The following is a 19289-nucleotide window of genomic DNA, read 5'->3' as shown; positions in this document are numbered from 1 at the left end:
CATTCATTAAACCAAAGCCCAGTTTCTCACATGACCAATGGAAGGTCTCTGGAGGAACGTCGGTTGTAAAGTGCATCGAGGCGAAGTACCGCGAGGCGATTATTCTATTTTATATTGTTTACCCGCTTCTTTATGTGCTGTGTAAAGCACTTTGAATGGCCTGCCTCGCCGAGGCAAGGTGGAGGGAGCGGCTCTGCCAGCTAATGGGCAACCGTGAAACGAGCCCAGCTCCACCAAGCGAGGCGCCCAACGGCACCCGGGGGCCTCTCGGCGCCTTCCATCCTACTCGTCGTTTCTCAGGTAACCGCCGTGGTCTCTCGAAGCGTCTGCGTGCGTGCCGCGCTATTGATTATCTTTGCGATGATACTCTGCCTGCGTCCGAGTGGAGCAGCCAGCCAGCCATCGACGTGCAATCTACTCCACGAGAATTACCATAACAACACGAGGTCCGCGCACGAGTAAAAGAAGGCTTCGAGTCCAATCAAGTCATCATAACACGGTAGAGAATAACACAGGAAGGCCATTAAAACCTTTCACTCCAAAGCGTACAAAGAATGCCATGGAGAGGGTCCTTCAAAGAAATCTTTTGTCTGCACAATCACATGTAAACACCTGGCTTTATCCGCTTCGAATCCATCGCCGCCGCATTCTAAAGAGATGTTCATCAAAAGCAGGAAGGGGGAAGAAAAACAATTATCTCCTCGGTAGCTTGTTCCGGCTGTTTGGACTTGCGTCTTTTGTGTCGTTGTCATTAACGTTTTCAAAATAAGCACCTGTCAATCATCGATTCACATTGCAGTTACTTTTTTTTTATATTTAAACGTGTCCAGGAAAGGAATTGAAAGGAAAAGTTTTGCATGTAAAAATAGAGCAATTGCTAGCCCATAAAGAAGCAATTCAAATATCAAGTTTAAAATTTAGTATGAATGCGCCACAAGCCACGGCTCATTCTCAGCCTTTTTACTGAAGCTTCTGAATGCGCTTGACCTTCTTTGCCGCCACTCATTTGCATTTGGCTTATTGGATGAAAGAAGTTTTGCGCGCCCTGTGTAAATTGGCATTTTCTTGTATGAGGAAGAATGTGTGCATGTGTGAATATTCAGCAGGAGAAGACGCAAGGAATGACTCGGGCTGCAAATGAATGAGGGGGGTGCTGGAATTTGAGCCAGTGGTTTGCATGCTGGCTTCACGGTTATTAGGTTCTGTGTTCGAGTCTCAGCTACGGCCTGCCTGTGTGCAGTTTGCGTGCTCTCTATATTTGTGCAAAGTAACAAACGGAAGAGAAAGTGCAGCGGATGAGAAGCACCATTGGCAAATATTTTACTTTAATTTGCAGTTAGGTGCCCAAAACCACATGTGGTAAATTAGCTTCTGATGAGCATGATGACAGCAATGGCTCGCGACAACTAGCGCCGCTGATTAAATCCCAGCAGGGTGTCTCACGCTGGCAGATTCATCATCACAGTGTCCTGCGACCGCCATACAAGAGTTGAATGCAAATAGCAGGGAAGGCCAGCCTTGGACCACAACGTGCTTCAGCATCCATCTTTGGTCTTGGAGGGGATTTAGGAAGCTGTGCGAGTGCCGGCATCACTTCCTAAAATACAGACGATTTCAAGTGTCTTTTTAAAGTGCCCAATTCGGATTTGATAGGAGTCTGTTTTGGAAATTCAGTTTTAGTGACAGCTGCTTGGGTGACGCTGTCCATGGTACTGAAGGTGTTTGCTTTATATATAATATTTGAGTTGGATGATTACGCACACTGTATTTACTTATGTGTTTGTTTAGTTCCAAATGTATTGTAGAGATGCTTCCCAGTGATAGACTATCATGTAAATCAAATACGTTCAGCACCATGGACAGAGGCGCTCAACATTGCAGTCACTACACTGAATTTCCAAACCAGCCGCCAAAAGTTCTGATGGGTGCCAACGTGTCTGCCTAAATTAGAACGTTTGGAAATTCAGTTTTAGTAACAGCTGCAGTGTTGAGTGGTGCTGTCCATGGTACTGAATATTTCAGTTTGATGATTACGTACACTGTACTGCAAATGTCTTGCAAGGGTGCTTCTAGTTCAGATTCCCAGTGATAGACTATCATGTAAACAAATAGGTTCAGGACCATGGACAGCGGCGCTCAACATTGCTGTCACTAAACTGAATTTCCAAAGCAGTCTGCGGAAATGATTATCTCATATACCTTAGCACTTTGTTTGTGTCACGGTGACCCGACTGGCGCCACCAGAACAGCCTGATATATCTAGTACCTGATGAGCGAGTCAGCAGGGATTTCGTGTTCGACAAATGAATCATTTCTATCTCGGTAAACATCAAATGCGTCGGGAGTGTATGAAGTTTGTGTTCAAAGGCAAAAAAATAGGGCTTTGCCTCTGGGGACGGACGGATGCACCCGCCTCCAAATGTCGTTTCAAATGACAATTTACGTTACTTCTGCTCTCTCTTCATTTATTTATCCTCTCTGTTGTTAGATTCACAATAGTTTTTCTTTTGCCGCCGTCCTTGGTGGCTTTGGAGCTGAGTGTGCCATCTGTTGCAGTAATTGGACAATACTATTGATTTGATCCTTCAAAGTGAGCTGCATTTATTCTTAATGTGAACAGAGAGTTAGCTAGCAGTTAGCTCCTGGAAAGTGCCACATACTTAATTGGTTAGTGACATTGTCGACTTGCTAGTGATTCTTTTGTCTTTGGTGATGTGTTTGTGTGTCACATACACACTGCGTGGCGTGTGATGTGCTACTGCCCTGAGTGAAAACACTTTAATTGTCTTTTTTGTCTCTTGTTCAGTCCCCCTTGGTCTGCACACTGTTGTCAAGGTAACAAAACGAATAGTCGTTGACACAATAGTATTTGATGTCTCCCCTAAAAAAACATGATGGGCGAAAATCATAACTTGTGAAACAGGCTCACTGAATTGTGACTCAAGGTGGATTAGTTTGTAACTTTCTATTATCTGTTTTGTCCAGTGAGGACACCTGGCAGGTGAAAGTTGTATCTATCTATCTAACTATCTATCTATCTATCTATCTATCTATCTATCTATCTATCTATCTATCTATCTATCTATCTATCTATCTATCTATCTATCTATCCATCCACACACGCACACACACACACACACATCGTATCCAGTATTCATATGCATGGCAAAAAGGCAGAAGCTTCTTGATATCCTGCTTCCATCACGTCTGACCTATGTTGTCAATGTCGGACATCATGGCTCTCCACTCCCTCCCGAGAATCCCATGCTGCGGCATTAACACGCCCAGAGGGGATGAGGCGGGGAAGAAGAAAGCAGCCAATGACCTTTGCAGACTCCCAACCTGATAAATGTCAAAGGTTTTCCCTTTTTTCTTTTTTTAAATTTGTCAGAATTTCCTGGAGATACCTGACCTACTGTAAGCCTTCCAACCACGCTGTTCCCATCACAATGGTGACTGAAACCATTACTCCGCCCCAACACACACACACACACACACACCTTCTGTCAATGCGGCAAATGAGCCCATTCGCTGAGATGTGGTTCAGCAAACAGTCGTGTGCTTTTCTGGTGGAGAGTGTCAACACTCGTGCTGCGTGACGCATTGAAGCACTTCGGAGAACACATGCTCACATTGGCCAGGTGTCACTTTGCTGCTGCTCTGTGATCCCTTTGGCTCCCTTGGCACATTGTCTGCTTCTCATGAACATATACACATTGTTAAAGTCTTCCCTCGTATAGGAATTGACTCCCTATGCACAGAAGTCTCTTTAAAAGTGAGCTGAATTGATTTAAACCGACTGCTGTTTTCATCAGTGTTCATCTTTAACAATGGAACTGATTTTAACATCTTGATTTGTAAAACGTGAGAGGCCCCATATGTACTTGACCAAAATTGCAGATAGCAAACCATCAAGTCCAGAACCCCCAAAATCCAGTCGACAGGTTAGATCCCAATTTAACATCTCCAGGACCTTGAACAAACGTTTGTCCTCGAGTCATACTCGTAGGACCAACCACGGAAAATCCCTGTGGATCTTGATCGCCGCACTTTGCCCTGCAATGAGGCCGACCTTCAACCTCACCATCCAAGCAACCTCCCGGGAAGCGACCTTCCGCAGGCAAGCCGAGGTCAAGTGGATCGCCTCCGTTCAACATTTGGCCATGAGGTCAAACTGCCTGCCGTCCTCTACCGTTAATGAGCCCATGTGAACCGTGGGGGGGGGGCTTAGCTGCGAGTTGAGAGGGTCTCCCACCCGAATGGGCCAGATGTGAGCATTAATGTTGATGGCTGATGAGATATTGATGGTCCAGAGAGACAGGAGATGCATATTACAATGCAGCTGCTAGTTTACTGAGAAGCTGCATGGTTGACCTCCTAATTTCCCCCGTGGGAAATTGAATGAATGGATTCCCAAGTGAAACTGTCAACATTATAAAACCTCTTTTAACTTTAAAGTGTTTAAATATTACTCCTGCTAAAGGACACATCTGATGCATTTTTCAGGATTTTAAAAAAGTTCCCAGATGGCTTCATTAGATGTCTTTGGCATTCTTTGGTCAAACAATGCAATACACAATATGATAAATAGTATAATTAAAAAAAAATAACACTAATTTCTGACAGGGCTATAGCACCCCCTAGCCCCTGCCAAGGGTATTGCATGTGCTTATCCAATAATATTTGTACTACTAGATGGGTTTCTCATCATATTCAGTTTTTCAGTTGTATTTTTTCTAGTTTTATTTACCTGAGGCCCAGGGACAGTACTCAGGCATTATTGTAATGCCACTAATGGTCGACAGGTGGCCCTCTCTCCTTCCTTAACTTGTTTTGGAGGCTGCAATCCTCTTGTGTCAAAAGATGCACCAGTAGTGCTTTAAATGAATTTAATGTGTGTGAGTGGGGTTCACTATTCATTTCTTTGTTTCCACGTTTGACCTATCAAATCTTGTGCAGTACGAATTTTAACATACATGATCATTTATAGCTCCATTTCACCAGGAAAAAAAATCATTAATATTATATTCATTTCTTAATTCAGGGTTGCGGGCGTGCTGGGGCCACTCCCAGACGCCTTTGGGCAGTAAACACGGTACACCCTGAACTGGTCGTCTGCCAATCGCATCATCAATATTACAAAAATGATTATTATTTATTATTATAGCATATGCATGCTGCTTCCCGACCCCACTTGAACGAATGTTAAAAATCAAGTTCTTGTTTAGATGGTACATAATTCGCTAATGAGCTGGAACTTATCCTAGTTGACTTTGGGCTTTCCGTACTGGCGGCGCCTGTGAGTCGGCAACCTGTTACAACAGCTGTTGCAACTTTTCCGCATTTATTTTAAATGTTCCCCCTATTTTACTTTTTATTGTTCATTTTAGGTTGTGCTAGACTTGTATCCTTGTGTGTGTGGGGGCAAGGAAACGCCACACGAAAAAAATGAAAACCCCAAAACTCAGAAATGTGAAGCAGGTGCGTTAACCATTATGTTGTCTACATGGAAATAAATCCTCAGAAAATCAGATTCTCATTCACTTGGCTCCCCCTGCAGAAAAAGATGAAATATGCTAGCATGTCAGCACATGCCTTCATTGTATAACCTCAGCAAGGTGTGTAGCTGTAAAATTTTCCCAGCAGATGTGAAGTGAGCAGCTCCTGCTTATTTTCAATTTATGTATTTATATTTTATTTTACATTTGGATATTAGCACAAGTGATCAAATGTGCAGCAAGGCTCACCTGAAATCACCACATACACACTGCACAGCTATTTGTTGTGGACTTGTGGCCCAGGGCGGGTCATGAAGGGGCCGAGCCGGGCCGGGCCGCTTTTCAGCATATACTCTTCCTACCCGCAAGCGGCTCTCAGCTAACTTGCTGCGTCTTGTCTGCATTCCATTTGGAGGAAAGCGACTGTGGAAAATTCCACTAGAGAAAACGTCAAGACGGGATTCCGCTTTATTTATTTACATTTTGCATGCTGTGTTGTTTTGAAATTGATTTTGCGTTGTTTGAAGTGGCTTAGGTTTAGCTTTATCATTGTCGTTGTAATGATTACAATGCAAAAATGCACTAAAAAAAAATATTTCAAAATCAACAACGTACTTGAAAAGTATTTGCAGGTATCTAAATATAGTATCTTACTAATGTAATGTTTCCTCTGCCTTTCCATTTTAGAAACAGCCTTTGCTAACTGCTTTAAACAATGGAAGGGGGGGAAGGGCTTAAATTGTCCCTGCTTTAATTGCATTTCAATACAATCACTTGAGGAGATGGAAATCAAAGTGCCGAGTTTGTTTTGAATGCATTTAGTCAGAAGTCGGGGAGAAAACGGCACCTGGGGGACATTTTGCAGTAAAGGCAAAGGCCTTAAAGTTGTCAGAGAGAGCCTTCCCTCGTGTGCAATTGCCAATTTTCTCTCTTGAGCTACTCAATTTAATGACCTGAGTGCAACCTTGAGAGGGATTTTGCAGTTGGCTCTGTCACATTGCTGCAGTCTCGGTGCAAGTGGCTTGCTGGACAAAATTCTCATAACAGCTTATGCAAGCCAAACTGAGGCCTCGGGGCATCAGCAAGGCCAGCCCGCTCCCAGCCCGTCACTCTGGTGCCTGCCCGTACATGAAACACTATCAGAGATCATGCGGATTTCACAAGTTTGCGCTTTTTTAACTTGCCTGCTTTGTTTATGTCTTGCAAGTATCCAAAATTAATGTATTTTTGTTTAATTGTATGTGAGAAATTTATATAAGTTGTAATTTTACCACAAAAGAAATGTCATTTTAAAAGAATTAACTCAAAATTGAAAGGCTCCTTCCAGTCCTTCAGTGTGCTCCCTCATACTAGATCTCATAGGTAACATAAGTGTTGCACTTTTGGCTGGCTTCTTTTCATCATCCCACATAATGTCAGAATTCTACCATTTTTGCTGGCAGTCTGAAATTGAGGAGCCTTGTGCTACGGTTCAAGCCGTGCGTGCAAGCCACCATGACTTGCTGCATAAATTGCGCATGAGGACATAAAGGCCCAAAATGTTCACACTGTTGCTGTTTTCTTGGATCAGGGTGAGCTGCAGAGCTCTGGGTGCATTCCAGACGAGTTGCAACACGACGAGCGTGTCAACAGTCAAAACGCACAAGGAAATGGCTTAAAAACATTCCTCACTGCAAATCAGCCATTGATTCATTTTTGTTGTTTATTTCACAGGGACAGTGCAAAATAAATTGAAATCCAACATGCTCATTAAAAGTTAATTCGATTTAAATTAGTCACGCACTCAAATCATCGACGTGCTGATTTATGAAGTTGCAGAAAAGTCAGAAAGTCAAGACGTTATCTTGAAGGAAAAACTTGTTAGCGTTTACATAAATATTGCTGGCAGGTTTAATAGTGCAAGAGTAGTTGAAAACAATTTACAAACAGTTTTAAAAGAACAAAGTCATCATCATATTTTTAAAAATAATTACACACACTTCCAAAAAACACTTTGGGTGTGGCCTGCCAGCAGAGGGGCGTGGGTCAAGGGCGGTGTTTGTTAGCAATGCCGCCACATCATTGGTGGGACCGTTGGACAAAAAAGCCTGTACCTTGCACAGGTAAACAGACAGCCACTGGGATTTACTTCAGCCTTGAGATGTCCTCCAAGTAGCTGCCATTTTGCTGTTTTTGTGTGCGTGCGTGTGTGCACGCGCGTGCGTGTGTGTTAATCTCATTTATCAATGAACTTCCTTGTTAGTTACTACCGTTAATTTGATGCATGTTACTGCCAGGTAAGTTTAAATAAAATGGTCAGCTTTGCTTTGTTGTTATATAACATCATGTTAGTTTGGAAGACTCCTTTCTGTTCCTAGAGGAGTCTGCAAGTTATTATTTCCCCTTTCCTTTTCTTTGGAATTTGGCGATCCGTGAAACCATCCATGTATTCTATCCTTCATTCCACCGGAGTCTGTGTATCTGTGCCAATCAGATTTCAGTGGTTTGACGGGTAAGACACATGGAACTTATCATCTGCAGATTGTTTTGTGTTATTTTCAATATTTTTTTTTTGGTGACCTTTGCTGCAGGACACAAGATGTGTGCATGAACTGTTCTGCATAAGCACAAAATGATGCCAGTCCACAGCTAGAGAGTCCCTTCAAAAATACTCACCTTGGGCATGTGCCTCAATTTGATTAGAACACATAATTCACTATGTGTAGAAAAACCTCAGATACATGACATGACATGTCCCCAGCACAATGAAATCCTCCACACCCTTTTTGAAATCCAATTTCCATACCAACAGATGTCCCTAAACATACAAAAGAAAAAAAAATCCATTTCTTTCTTTGTCTTGTGTTAAGGTCAAATTTTCAGCTTTATCAGAAACTAATTAGTTTAAAAAGTCAAATTGCCAAGTCAAATTGGCCCTCACTTACTCCATGATTCGATAAGGATGCACCGATACCATGGGTACCGATCTGTAAACTTCAACTGAGGAACTTGAATGAGAAAAAAAAAGAATAGTATTTAAGAATATATACAGTCTGTTATGTTAGCTGCATATGAAACATTTTGGTTTTACTCCAAATTTCAACATCATTTTTAGTGTCACAAAGCGAGAACTTTAGTATAGCGTGCGTTAAGTATTGCCCCCAGCTGATCAGATACAAGAATGCATTTTACCTCTGCTTAAAAAAAAAGTTCAAATTTGAAAGATACAAAGTCGCATAAAAATGCTATCTCTTCCAACAAAATCTTTATCATTTCAGACAGTTTTATATTTCTGAGTTGACAAAAGATCTGGATGAAATACATCCTGATATTAGGAGAATAGATTTCCTCTTGAAAAACCCTTTTTTCTGGAGAAAAGTATCTAGTGCTCAAGAGGTAGCGAGTGTGGTAGCTCGCTCCTTGGCAACTTTTACGCCGACTCCGCAGCCGAGCCTGCCGTTCACCTTACTGTTGAACGCAATAATGAGAAGCGGGCTCAGGGCGGCGTAGAGTGACGAGAAGAATATGCGCAGGTCCGACACCAGTGAGCTACTCATGGTGGTCCTCAAAGTGAGTGTGTACACCCAGAGCCCATTGTCCACCCCGTAGAGGACCACGTACAAGGTCACCAGGGACACCACGGCTTTGGCCGCCCTCCGCTCCGATCCACTGCCGGTGCGTCGGTCCTTCATCTGCCGGTTGTGCTTGTAGAGAAAGAACAGGATGATGAGGCTGGCGAGAGCCATCAGGGCCATGGGCACGACGTCTCTGCCCACCTGGGCTGCTCCGTTGCTATCCTTGGAGAGTTTGGAGGGGAAATGGACAAAGCAAAACTGCACATTGATGCCGTGCCTCGTTGGGACGGAGGTGTTCCTGGCCCCGAAGGAGAAGAGAATGCCGGCTGAGCTCATGCAAGTGTTGATCAGCCAGAGGACGAAGAACACCAGGCCCAAGTGGCGAGCCAGCCAGGTACGGACGGAGGCCCAGCGTGAGTTGGGCTGAGCGACGCTCAAACACTGATAGGCGCTCAGGATGAAGGTGAGCCAGATGGAGAGGGAGCGCGACGTGCGGTACACGAAGATAACGCCTTTGCAGCCGGCGTCGTTGAAGACGGAGGCCAGACGGAATGACGCCAGAGTCTCCAGCAGACAGCGCACCGACACCACCAGCAGGTTGACGCACGCTAGGTGAAGCACGATGGCGTCGGCCGGCAGCAGACGCTTGTCCTGGTAGTGCGCCGACAGAAAGGCCAGGATCACCGTCAGGTTGCCGGGGACGCCCACCGCGCTCAGGGACAGGTACAGCATCCCACGGACCAACTCCTCGGAGATCATTCCTGCGCAAAACTGCCACACGCCAAAGAATTGGATCGTTTTGAGAATTAAAAAAAAAGAATTCGAGTATAAAAGGTCTTTGTTAATTGAAGTTGTAATATTCAGAGAACAACGCTGTATATGTTTGCAAAAACCTTTCATGATTCTTCAAAAAATTGAAAATGTGGACATTTTTCAAAAGATTTGTTCTAATATTGGAAAAAAAATGTAAAAATGTTTAGATTGTAACACTGAGAATGAAGTAACGTTTTTAAAAGTTTTGAAATATTCTCTATTATTAGAATAAAGTCTTACATTTTAGAAGCAAAGGTAAAAATGTTGAAATTTCAGCCTCCAGTCATATTTGCCCACTCACCTAACGCAGCCGTGTGGACCCCGGTGTGCCCCCTTTTCACTGGGTTTGTCCTCTTATAGCCTGCACGGACGGAGGTTGAGCTTCTGAACTGTTATGGCACTTGACTGCAATTAATTGAGATCAATCCAGATGACTGCTTCTGTCCCCTCAGAGGCATCATACGGACACCACCTTGATGATGATGATGCTGAGAGCATACTTTGACTACTCAACTATGCCAACCAAGCATGTTGTCGCGCCAACTTTCGGAGGCAATTGCAGCCGTTTACCGATTTCTGTAACTCTAAATGAGAATTAAGACCAAGAATTGAGTATTAAGGCCACACAGGACTGAAAATAATTTACACTACAAAATGAAAAGTGAATATTTGGTGAATATTTTTGAGGAAAAGCGTGTATATTTTCAAAACAAAATCAATTGAAGTGATGCCTTTCAGAGAGTAAATAAGCTTTTCTAAAGTTTGAAAACCATTCACCATTCATTTTGGTTAATTTCATCATATGGGTATGGAAAATATGTGGCTTCCTTAAATCTGAGGGCAGCTTATAGAAGGCCCACAGCAAAACACACAAGAAGTTGAAAAAATGATTAGAAAAAAATTATAATTTTAACTGTTGTGTGAAATAACCCAAATATTAGAAACAGCTGTCACTGTGACGCAGTGCTGCAAAATGCAACCTAAATGCAAATATTATTAAATGAAGTTCCCCAGTTTTTGAATCATCTTTGTAAAACTACAACTTTTTGATTTTTACATTTCATGTAATTGAGCTTTTTGAATGTTTAATAATTTAGTCTTTGAATTTAAGTTTCAGCATTCACAACTAATGATTTGCGTCATTACCACATGTTTACATCATTCAGCTAGCCTTGATTGTAATTGTTCTACTTGCAGTCCACTGAGAAAGACGTGCTTGAACTTGCCATTTTAATGAGCTCTCAGAACATGTAAACACATAAAAAAAATTACACAACCCTGTCCCTAGACTAAAGAAGCTTCATTTAAACAAAAAAAAAACATTACAAATGATCAGCAAAGGGAATATAATTACCTTGTATTGTTCGGCAAGAGGTTTCAATTAATAAAAATACCAGGTTGACCCTCCCCAATGGCTTCAGCACAAATTGTTATCGCGTTAATTGTCCTGCTGCTCTGCGTCACTGAGCATAATAGCACAAAGGATGTGGAAGTCTCCTGATGGCTCATTCAAGGCCAGTGTTGTTTCATTTTTTGGATTCAACGATGTCCGCTCGGAATGACATTGACCTATTTTTGAGAAGTAACTGACGAAATATTCAACAAACAAAGCAATAAAATACAGTTCGAGCTTTCGGGTTAATCATATCACCACATTGTGGAAGGCTGGAAGTCATGCCCCATCCATCCATCCATCCATCCATCCATCCATCCATCCATCCATCCATCTATTCATCCATCTATTCATCCATCTATCAATCCATCCATCCGCCCACCCGTCCGTCCATATAGATTTGGCATACCTCGTGAAATTAAATATCTCTCGATTGAAGAACGATTGATAGGCCCGTCCATACGGTTATATGGATATGTTCTCCCCGGGCCCGCGTGGGTTTCCTCTTGGTGATCCGGTTTCCTCCCATATTAACATTTCTGACATCAGTCAACGTTTGGTCACATCAGTGTTCCTAAATGTGCTTCTTGCTGCAATGGGAATAATTGAGCTTGTTAGCAAGACGACTTTATGTAAGCCTTGGCCACTCTTTTGATCAAGTCCAAAACTGCTCCTTCTGAGAAATCGGGATGAAAAACATGATCTAGATCAAGCGTATTCCCTTCGGCACTTGTGTGTGTCAGGCCACACGTTTCCATTGAGATGACTGGATTCCAATTATTTTTTTCTTCTGTTTGTCCATGAGTTTTTTTGTTGTTTTTTTAACTGACACTCCAGGCAAATGAGATCTCCAAGGACATTTGAGGCTATAAATGTTGTCTTGCAGGCCTTTAAGAGTTGTGTGCCATAGCTTTGCTCAGGTGAGCATGCTTTAGGAGTTGCTCAAGGTTCTTGTGGTGCATTTCAAAGCAGGTGTGTTTCTCTGCCTCCTTTGTTCCTGGTCTGGGTGGCATGGACCTGTGCGTGACCATCAAAGGCGTCTCCTTCCTCTTGCAAACAGGAATCGGCATCTTGGGGAACACCGTGGTGCTGCTGGCCTACGCCAGTATCCTCTACAGCGAGCGCAAACTCCTTCCCGTGGACATGATCCTGTGCCACCTGGCCTTTTCCAACCTGATGATCCTGACCATCCGTTGCATACCCCAGACCATGACGGTCTTCGGCCTCACCGATCTGCTGGACGACTCCCACTGCAAGGTGGTAATTTACGGCTACCGCATCGGCCGGGCGTTGTCAATCTGCATCACGTGCATGCTCAGCGTGTTCCAGGCGGTCACCATCGCCCCCGCCGGGTCAAGCTTGTCCAGGCTCAAGTCTTTCCTTCCTGCCCTGGTGCTCCCCACCGTGGCTGGGCTGTGGTTGCTCAACATGATCATATACGTTCCAGCCCTTCTCTTTTCCACAGCTCCACGCAATAGCACCGCCCGTGCCTTCACGCTCAACCTGGGCTTCTGCTTCATGGACTTCAGAGACAACATGCTCTACATCATCCAAGGGGTTATTGTCTCTGGAAGGGATTTTTCCGTGGTGGCCCTGATGTTGGTCTCCAGCTGTTACATCTTGCTACTTCTCCACCGTCACAGCTACCAGATGAGAGGCCTCCATCGCTCTCATCCGGCAGAGACCAGAGCGGCCAAAACGGTGGTCACCCTGGTGGTCCTGTACGTCTTCTTCTTCGGCGTGGATAACGTGATCTGGATCTACATGCTGACCGAGACCAAGGTGTCCCTCACGGTGGCGGACTTGAGGGTATTTTGCTCCTCCTGCTATGCATTTCTCAGCCCTTACTTCATCATTTCGTCCAACAAGAAGGTCAAGAACAAAATTGTGTGTCAGGCTGAGCAGGACCAGCCAGCATCAATGGACACTCAGGAGTCGAAATGAAGAATTGTTTTCCTAGACCTTCTGTCAGTTAGCTGAACTATCAATATTACCTTTACAAAATGTCTTCTAAACATTGTCTATGTATTTGATTGTCACTGCACTTTGTAGACTGGTCAATAAAAAAAAAAAATAACTTGTGAATTTATCCACTAAGTCTTTGTCACAATGATGAACCAACTTGATATGAAGCTCTAAAAAAAAAACGTTTGCTGAATGAAATCAGATGTATATTTCCAAGAATAAGGTACAATAAAACAAAATCAACCTTGAACCTTCTTGCTTGCGTCATGGAAACTTCAGTCGTCCCAAGTGTTGATTTAGGAAGCCTAAGGAATGTTACAGACGTTTGAGCCATGCCTGACCAGACTGAATCAGTTTCATTTAAAATAAATACATATATTTAATAATGATTACTCACACTGCTGTATATATTTGTGCCAACCAAATCATAAGTTCATTATTTCAATACAGGCATGATGTTCTAAATGTCTAGTTTAATAGAATGTTTGTAAAAACATTTGCCCGTACTTCTAATTCTAAGACTTCCGAGATTCCATTTGTGTCACTTTCCTCCTGAAGACATTTCATAGAGTTACACAAAACAACAAAAAGTGTGTGTGCGTGTGGGGGGAGGGATGGAATATTGTGAATTGAATATACAGTATATTTTGTTCATTTTTCAGAAACTAGTACAGCAGAACGGGTCCAGCGTGAGAGTCACACAAGCACAAACTCATTTTTAAGCATCAGTTTGCAAGTGGCTAAGTTCACCTAATTTATTTCATCTACATATTTCGCAATCAAACTCCCCACCTACACATGAAAACCTTTGGGTTAAATTTTGTTAGGCTTTGTTTTAAAAAAATAAAAACAAGGCCTTTGAGTGCCGTAATGTTAAAACGGTGACATCGGGCTGAAACCTCTTATTTGACCCAAATTTTATCATTATTAATTATTCATTCATTCATTTTACAAATCTATACTGTTGGTCAGTCGACATTTGTGGGGGTTAAAATATTGCAAGTGTTGTAGATGATTGGCTTCTTAGACCATTCAAGGATAATATTTGAAAAAATGTGCCATGTTGAGGGTTTTTTGAAAAAAAAAAAGATAATTTTGGAGGTACAAGCATTTGAGAGTTAATTTAACAATCAGATTATTTGAGGTTTTACTTATTTTTTTATTGTTTTTAAATCACATTGCAGGTCAGATGAAATGTTCTCATGGGCCATATTGCTCACCCAACTAAAGAACGTGCTTGAACTTGCCATTTTAATGAGCTCTCTAAACATGTAAAACGCACACAAGTGAAAATAACATCTCTCCCTAGAGAAAGAAATTTCTCTACAAATGAGCAGCAACGCAAACATGCAATAATAACCTGATGGTGCGAACATGGAACAATTATAAGTTGAATTAATGATAACCTTTAGTTGAATAACAACAACAGGTTGTCCCTGTGTCCCCAATGAATTGCAACATGTGTTGTTATCACTAATTGTCTTGCTCCTCTGCGTCTGAAACAGGATATGAAGAGGATGAGAGCGCTCGTGGCACTATTGTCAAGTGTGACAACATTGTTTGAGTCCTCTGATTTGAAGAATGTCACTCTTGTGGGGATTGTCATTAGAACACTTGAGGAGATTGATGTGCACCAAAGATACTCATACAAAAGATACTCATACATTGCGTACAGAGTTGTATGCAGGTCCATTACTAAATAGTGATTTTTTTTATAAATGTTATATTTTAATGATTTTTACTATATCTTTATATTTTATTTTTTATTCATATTTTAATGATTAATCAGGAATTATCATGGTCTGTGAGCCATAACCTTCACAATTATATAAAATATAATCAAGAAATAGTTCTGTTTTTGTTTAGTGAATTTGTATTATATACAAGTGTCACTTTTTGACTTGAACTACTGAAACAAGTTTTCCATTTAATTTGGCTGGAAAACAAAACTGTTAAGCACCTTCAACATAATTAGGAATAAATATAATATCATAAATATTCCCAGAGCGTCGTCCCCTCTGTTTCATGGTTTTAATTTGCCAAATTAATTTAATCGAAAGTGTTGAACTCAAAGATCTCCATTGGGAGATGGGAGGCTATAAAAGCCATCGAGTGCAATGTTAAAGAGTTGATTAACGCAATCAGCCCGTTGTCCACTTGCTCAGGTGAGATTGCTCGTGTGCCTTTCAGGAAGTGTGCCTCTGTCTGCTTGAACCCAAAATCCTGGTCCAGGCCACGGTGGCATGGACCTGTGCGTGACCATCAAAGGCGTCTCCTTCCTCTTGCAAACAGGAATGGGCATCCTGGGGAACACCGTGGTGCTGCTGGCCTACGCCAGTATCCTCTACAGCGAGCGCAAACTCCTTCCCGTGGACATGATCCTGTGCCACCTGGCCTTTGCCAACCTCCTGCTCCTGCTGACCCGCTGCGTGCCCCAGACCATGACGGTGTTCGGCCTCGTCGACCTGCTGGACGACGCGGGCTGCAAGGTGGTGATTTACGGCTACCGAATTGGTCGGGCGCTGTCTGTGTGCATCACCTGCATGCTCAGCGTGTTCCAGGCGGTGACCATCGCCCCAGCCGGGCCTCACTTGTCCAGGCTGAAGCCTGCCCTTCCCACCCTGGTCCTCCCTACTTTTGCCGGACTGTGGTTGCTCAACATGGCTATATGCATCGCAGCTCCATTCTTCTCCATGGCGCCGCGGAACGGCACCGTCCCAGCCTTCACGCTCAACCTGGGTTTCTGCCACGTGGACTTCAGAGACAGCTTGTCCTACGTTATCAACGGGGTAGCGGTGTCTGGAAGGGATTTCGCCTTTGTGGCGTTGATGTTAAGCTCTAGTGGTTACATTCTGTTGCTTCTTCACCGCCACAGCCGGCAGGTGAGAGGCATACGTCGCTCCCATTCGGCTGAGACCCGAGCGGGCAAAACTGTGATCACCTTGGTGGTCCTGTACGTCTTCTTTTTCGGCATCGATAATGTGATCTGGATCTACATGCTGACCGAGGCCAAGGTGTCTCCAGTGGTGGCGGACATGAGGGTGTTCTTTTCCTCCTGTTATGCATTCCTCAGTCCGTACTTTATCATCTCCTCCAACAAGAAGGTCAAGAACAAAATTATGTGTGCCGCCGAGCAGGACAAGTTGGTGTCAACTGACACTCAAGAGTCACACGACAAATGACTTTCTCTTTTATGATTCTCTATTATGACCCACCAACTGCTCTGTCTCTGAGCTTTACTGACTTAGCTATTAAGTGGAAACTTATGTATGTTGTAAATATTGTTTTTGGTCAGAGTTATGGCATAAGACAAAACACAAATTGTAAAACATGCACTTTTAAATCAAATTTAGATTGATAAGCTGGCAAAAGAGACTGTGCCTGTCTTCACTAACGTACTAACTGTAGTACGCAGATGTTCAATACCTGTATTTAAACATTTCTATGTCAGAAATAATAAATATTAAATATAAAGCATGCCAGAAACTCGAAATGTCGTATGTCGGCCCTGTCGTAAACCGAGGACCCTCTGTAAAGCAGACGCAATCGTATTGTTTCATGCTTCTCTCTGATTGGTCAAACAATAACTGTATGAAATCCTCGACCTTGTCTGAGAGGGCAAATTGCGTGATTCCAATAAGTGTGTTGAGTCGAACAAGAGAATCAGTTTTTCTTGTTATACCCTATTATTCAGTTATTTATCATCATTGTATCGGTGACATTTCTATTGTGGTTCTTAAGGTGCAGCAAGTTTGCCTGACAAGCAAAATTTAGGAAAAATCTGCTGAACCCCACAAACCCGGAAAAGAAAAGCGGAAGATTCGCATTGTTGTGAAAACTGAAGGATGCTACGGAAAGCCCGAGATAAACTCATTATGGCTACTGGGTAAACTGTATACGCTTTTAAATGACATTCGTATAGTTTGGTTAATGTTTGCGTCGAGGACCGTTGAAGGCAACGCCCCAATCCAACTCTGGAGCACTGAAATATGGATGACAAAACTTTAGAATAACAATTACACATCAAAGAGCAATAACAATATCTTGTAATGATTACATAGCGTCTTCCAAAATGTGCCAACCCTGCCATTCCTATAAGGTAAGTTTAGCGCCTTTGCTAGCAAGCCGACACGGCCTGTCTTCCGGGTTACCTGTTGCCTAGCCTTATATTAACCTTGCAGCCACATACCCTGCCAGATCGCTTAATAAAATACCTCCCGGTTAAGTTCAGTGAGTTCATTGTCACCCCTCCTGTTTGTTTAGTGGTGTTTTCCTGTCCTCAGCTCGTCTGTGTACTCTGTGAAATGAGCTGACTCTGGGACCAGTGTTTTCAGCAACAAAACACAATGGCCAGAATATCCTGGTATCAAGAGAAGGTGGGTATGTGGATGTATAAAAGTGGCAGCGCAAAATAGTCGTAATGAAGCTAAGAAATGTTTGAATGATTTTTCTCTTCGGTAAAATAAAATGTTGTTGATGCCACAGATTGGCGCCTACGATCAACAAGTCTGGGAGAAGTCTCTGGAGCAGACAGATTTAAATGTAAGATAAGGAGAAAAACAAGAGGAGATTGCTGGGTGTTCCTAAATCCAAGTTCTCTCTCCACTAGGATTTGGACAGTAAACCCAGAAAGACCGGCCACATCAAGTCAGACCTCATCGATGTTGACTTAGTCCGAGGTTAGAGTCCAAGTTGCCAAATTACCGTATCGCATTCTGAGCCGTCTACGTTGCAGGGTCTACGTTCAGCAAGGCCAAACCACAGAGTCCCTGGACAGCATTGACTCGGAAGGGTTTAGTCCGCGTGCTGCTGTTCCCCTTTTTCTTTCCGTGGTGGATCCAGGTCACCTCCAAGCCCATCTCCTCATGCATTCTGCTGCTATACTTTATGCAAGGTTGGCTATGTAAATACAACAGATTACAGAGTAGGACTGGGTTTTTTTTTAATACAGTAATTCATCTTCACATCTGAGCACCTCAGAAAGACCTCTATTTTGATATTCTGCCCTATAACCAGTTAATCATTTCCATGTCACGCTTCCTCTGCAGTGGCTGCTGTGGTGCTCTATGTGGAGGTCCCCGGGGCAAGTGCCAGTGAGGCGTTCGGGCCCTTGTGCCTTATGCTGCTCCTGGGCACCGTACATTGCCAGATTGTGTCCACCGAGTGCAGCCGCTGGCCCGCGGGCAGTCCTGTCATCAGTAACGGCAACAGCGGCAGCAATCCGACCCGCAGGAGGAGGTGAGTCACTCTGAACTTCAGCCAACCACTTTGGGTTCTAAAGCAGACACTTGGCTTGCTTTCTTTTCTGTCTCGGTCAGGCCTCGGAAGGGCAGGGGTTCGAAGAAATTGGATGAGAAGCCTGACAGCGAGGCCAAGGAACAGCAACACTCATCGCAGTTTGAGGAAGTCCAACGACCCAAGAGAATGGTATTGTCATCAGTAGATTTTCTTAAGTGCTTGGAATCTAAATCAATATCGTCACAGAGCGAAAGAAAGTCTGGCTTTGGCGCGTCAGACGAGCTCTCGAGTGAGGAAGAAGAGGGCTTGCAACCGGTGGACATGAGTCCTGCCAGCCCCTGGCCACCGTCTGCACCGCCATCTTCTGTGCGCTCTCGGAAGTCCAACAGCAAAGCGGCAGTCAGGCCTCAGGTGAACCTTCTCGTGTTCCAATTGAGACTGCTTATTTTGCTGCATGGGGAAAATAAATTTCTTTCATTATTTAATAGAGATATTTAAATATTACAATAATGTCCATTTTACAATATTCAACAGTCATTGCTATGTGTTTTCCTTGCTTAATTCTCCTTCTTTAACAACAGGAAGGAGGCGGGACCTTCAAGGCAAAGCCTCGAGAAGTGGAGCGCCTGCGACTCAGCGTGAGCTCCCGACCCGCTTCCGACACCGATGACACCATGTGGGAGGAGCTCCTCCAGGACCCTGACTCCGCCTCCACGGGGAGCAGCGACAGTGAGGACAACGGGAGGTTCGCGGGCGGCCTTGCGCTACAGCAAACCACCACGCTGAGCAGCGATGACGAGAGCCTGCAGCAAGGCATCGCGGGGGTAA

At 43.5% G+C, this 19289-nt stretch overlaps 4 protein-coding genes across 9 annotated transcripts in view; 3 read left to right on the top strand and 1 right to left on the bottom strand.

Annotated features, from left to right (window-relative positions):
* Nucleotides 1-16708, top strand: part of ora1 (olfactory receptor class A related 1) — a 97423-nt gene extending 80715 nt beyond the window's left edge. For all 3 annotated transcript variants that reach the window (XM_088388668.1, XM_088388667.1, XM_088388669.1), the window contains one exon: nt 15414-16708. In XM_088388668.1, the coding sequence (XP_088244794.1) occupies nt 15467-16405 (939 nt within the window). In that variant the 5' untranslated portion in view covers nt 15414-15466 and the 3' untranslated portion in view covers nt 16406-16708. The remainder of the gene's footprint in view (nt 1-15413) is intronic.
* Nucleotides 1-19289, top strand: part of phtf1 (putative homeodomain transcription factor 1) — a 97333-nt gene that overhangs the window by 74923 nt on the left and 3121 nt on the right. Inside the window, exons 1-9 of one of the 3 annotated variants that reach the window (XM_088388650.1) lie at nt 17044-17322; nt 17507-17599; nt 17709-17765; nt 17833-17902; nt 17959-18117; nt 18272-18461; nt 18542-18650; nt 18708-18872; nt 19043-19285. In XM_088388650.1, coding sequence (XP_088244776.1) covers nt 17570-17599; nt 17709-17765; nt 17833-17902; nt 17959-18117; nt 18272-18461; nt 18542-18650; nt 18708-18872; nt 19043-19285 — 1023 coding nt within the window. In that variant the 5' untranslated portion in view covers nt 17044-17322; nt 17507-17569. Of the gene's footprint in view, nt 1-17043; nt 17323-17486; nt 17600-17708; nt 17766-17832; nt 17903-17958; nt 18118-18271; nt 18462-18541; nt 18651-18707; nt 18873-19042; nt 19286-19289 lie in introns of those variants that run through there. The other 2 variants (XM_088388651.1, XM_088388649.1) reach the window with 2 other exon arrangements.
* LOC148391307 (olfactory receptor class A-like protein 1) lies at nt 8008-13838 on the top strand. Of its 2 annotated transcripts, XM_088388672.1 has the most exons (2): nt 8008-12230; nt 12319-13837. In XM_088388672.1, exon 2 carries the CDS (start codon nt 12402-12404, stop codon nt 13200-13202), a length of 801 nt encoding a protein of 266 aa, XP_088244798.1. In that variant the 5' UTR covers nt 8008-12230; nt 12319-12401; the 3' UTR covers nt 13203-13837. The 2 variants fall into 2 exon arrangements, with proteins under 2 accessions (XP_088244798.1, XP_088244796.1); XM_088388670.1 differs by lacking the exon at nt 8008-12230 and having other exon boundaries at nt 12270-13838.
* On the bottom strand, nt 8694-9811 carry ora2 (olfactory receptor class A related 2). Its single transcript, XM_088388666.1, has one exon. The coding sequence runs from the start codon at nt 9809-9811 to the stop codon at nt 8867-8869; it is 945 nt and encodes a 314-aa protein (XP_088244792.1). The 3' UTR covers nt 8694-8866.

This window comes from Syngnathus floridae, chromosome 11 (assembly GCF_059516105.1).
Source record: "Syngnathus floridae isolate MCC-2025c chromosome 11, RoL_Sflo_1.0, whole genome shotgun sequence".
Taxonomy (NCBI): domain Eukaryota; kingdom Metazoa; phylum Chordata; class Actinopteri; order Syngnathiformes; family Syngnathidae; genus Syngnathus; species Syngnathus floridae.
Note: the sequence above shows the minus strand (reverse complement) of the source record. Positions and strands in the feature narration are given on the sequence as shown.

What these genes read in the sequence shown, in the direction of transcription:
- LOC148391307 (XM_088388670.1), top strand. Translation starts at nt 12,270, where the DNA reads ATGGACCTGTGCGTGACCATCAAAGGCGTCTCCTTCCTCTTGCAAACA.
- ora2 (XM_088388666.1), bottom strand. Translation starts at nt 9,811, where the DNA reads ATGATCTCCGAGGAGTTGGTCCGTGGGATGCTGTACCTGTCCCTGAGC.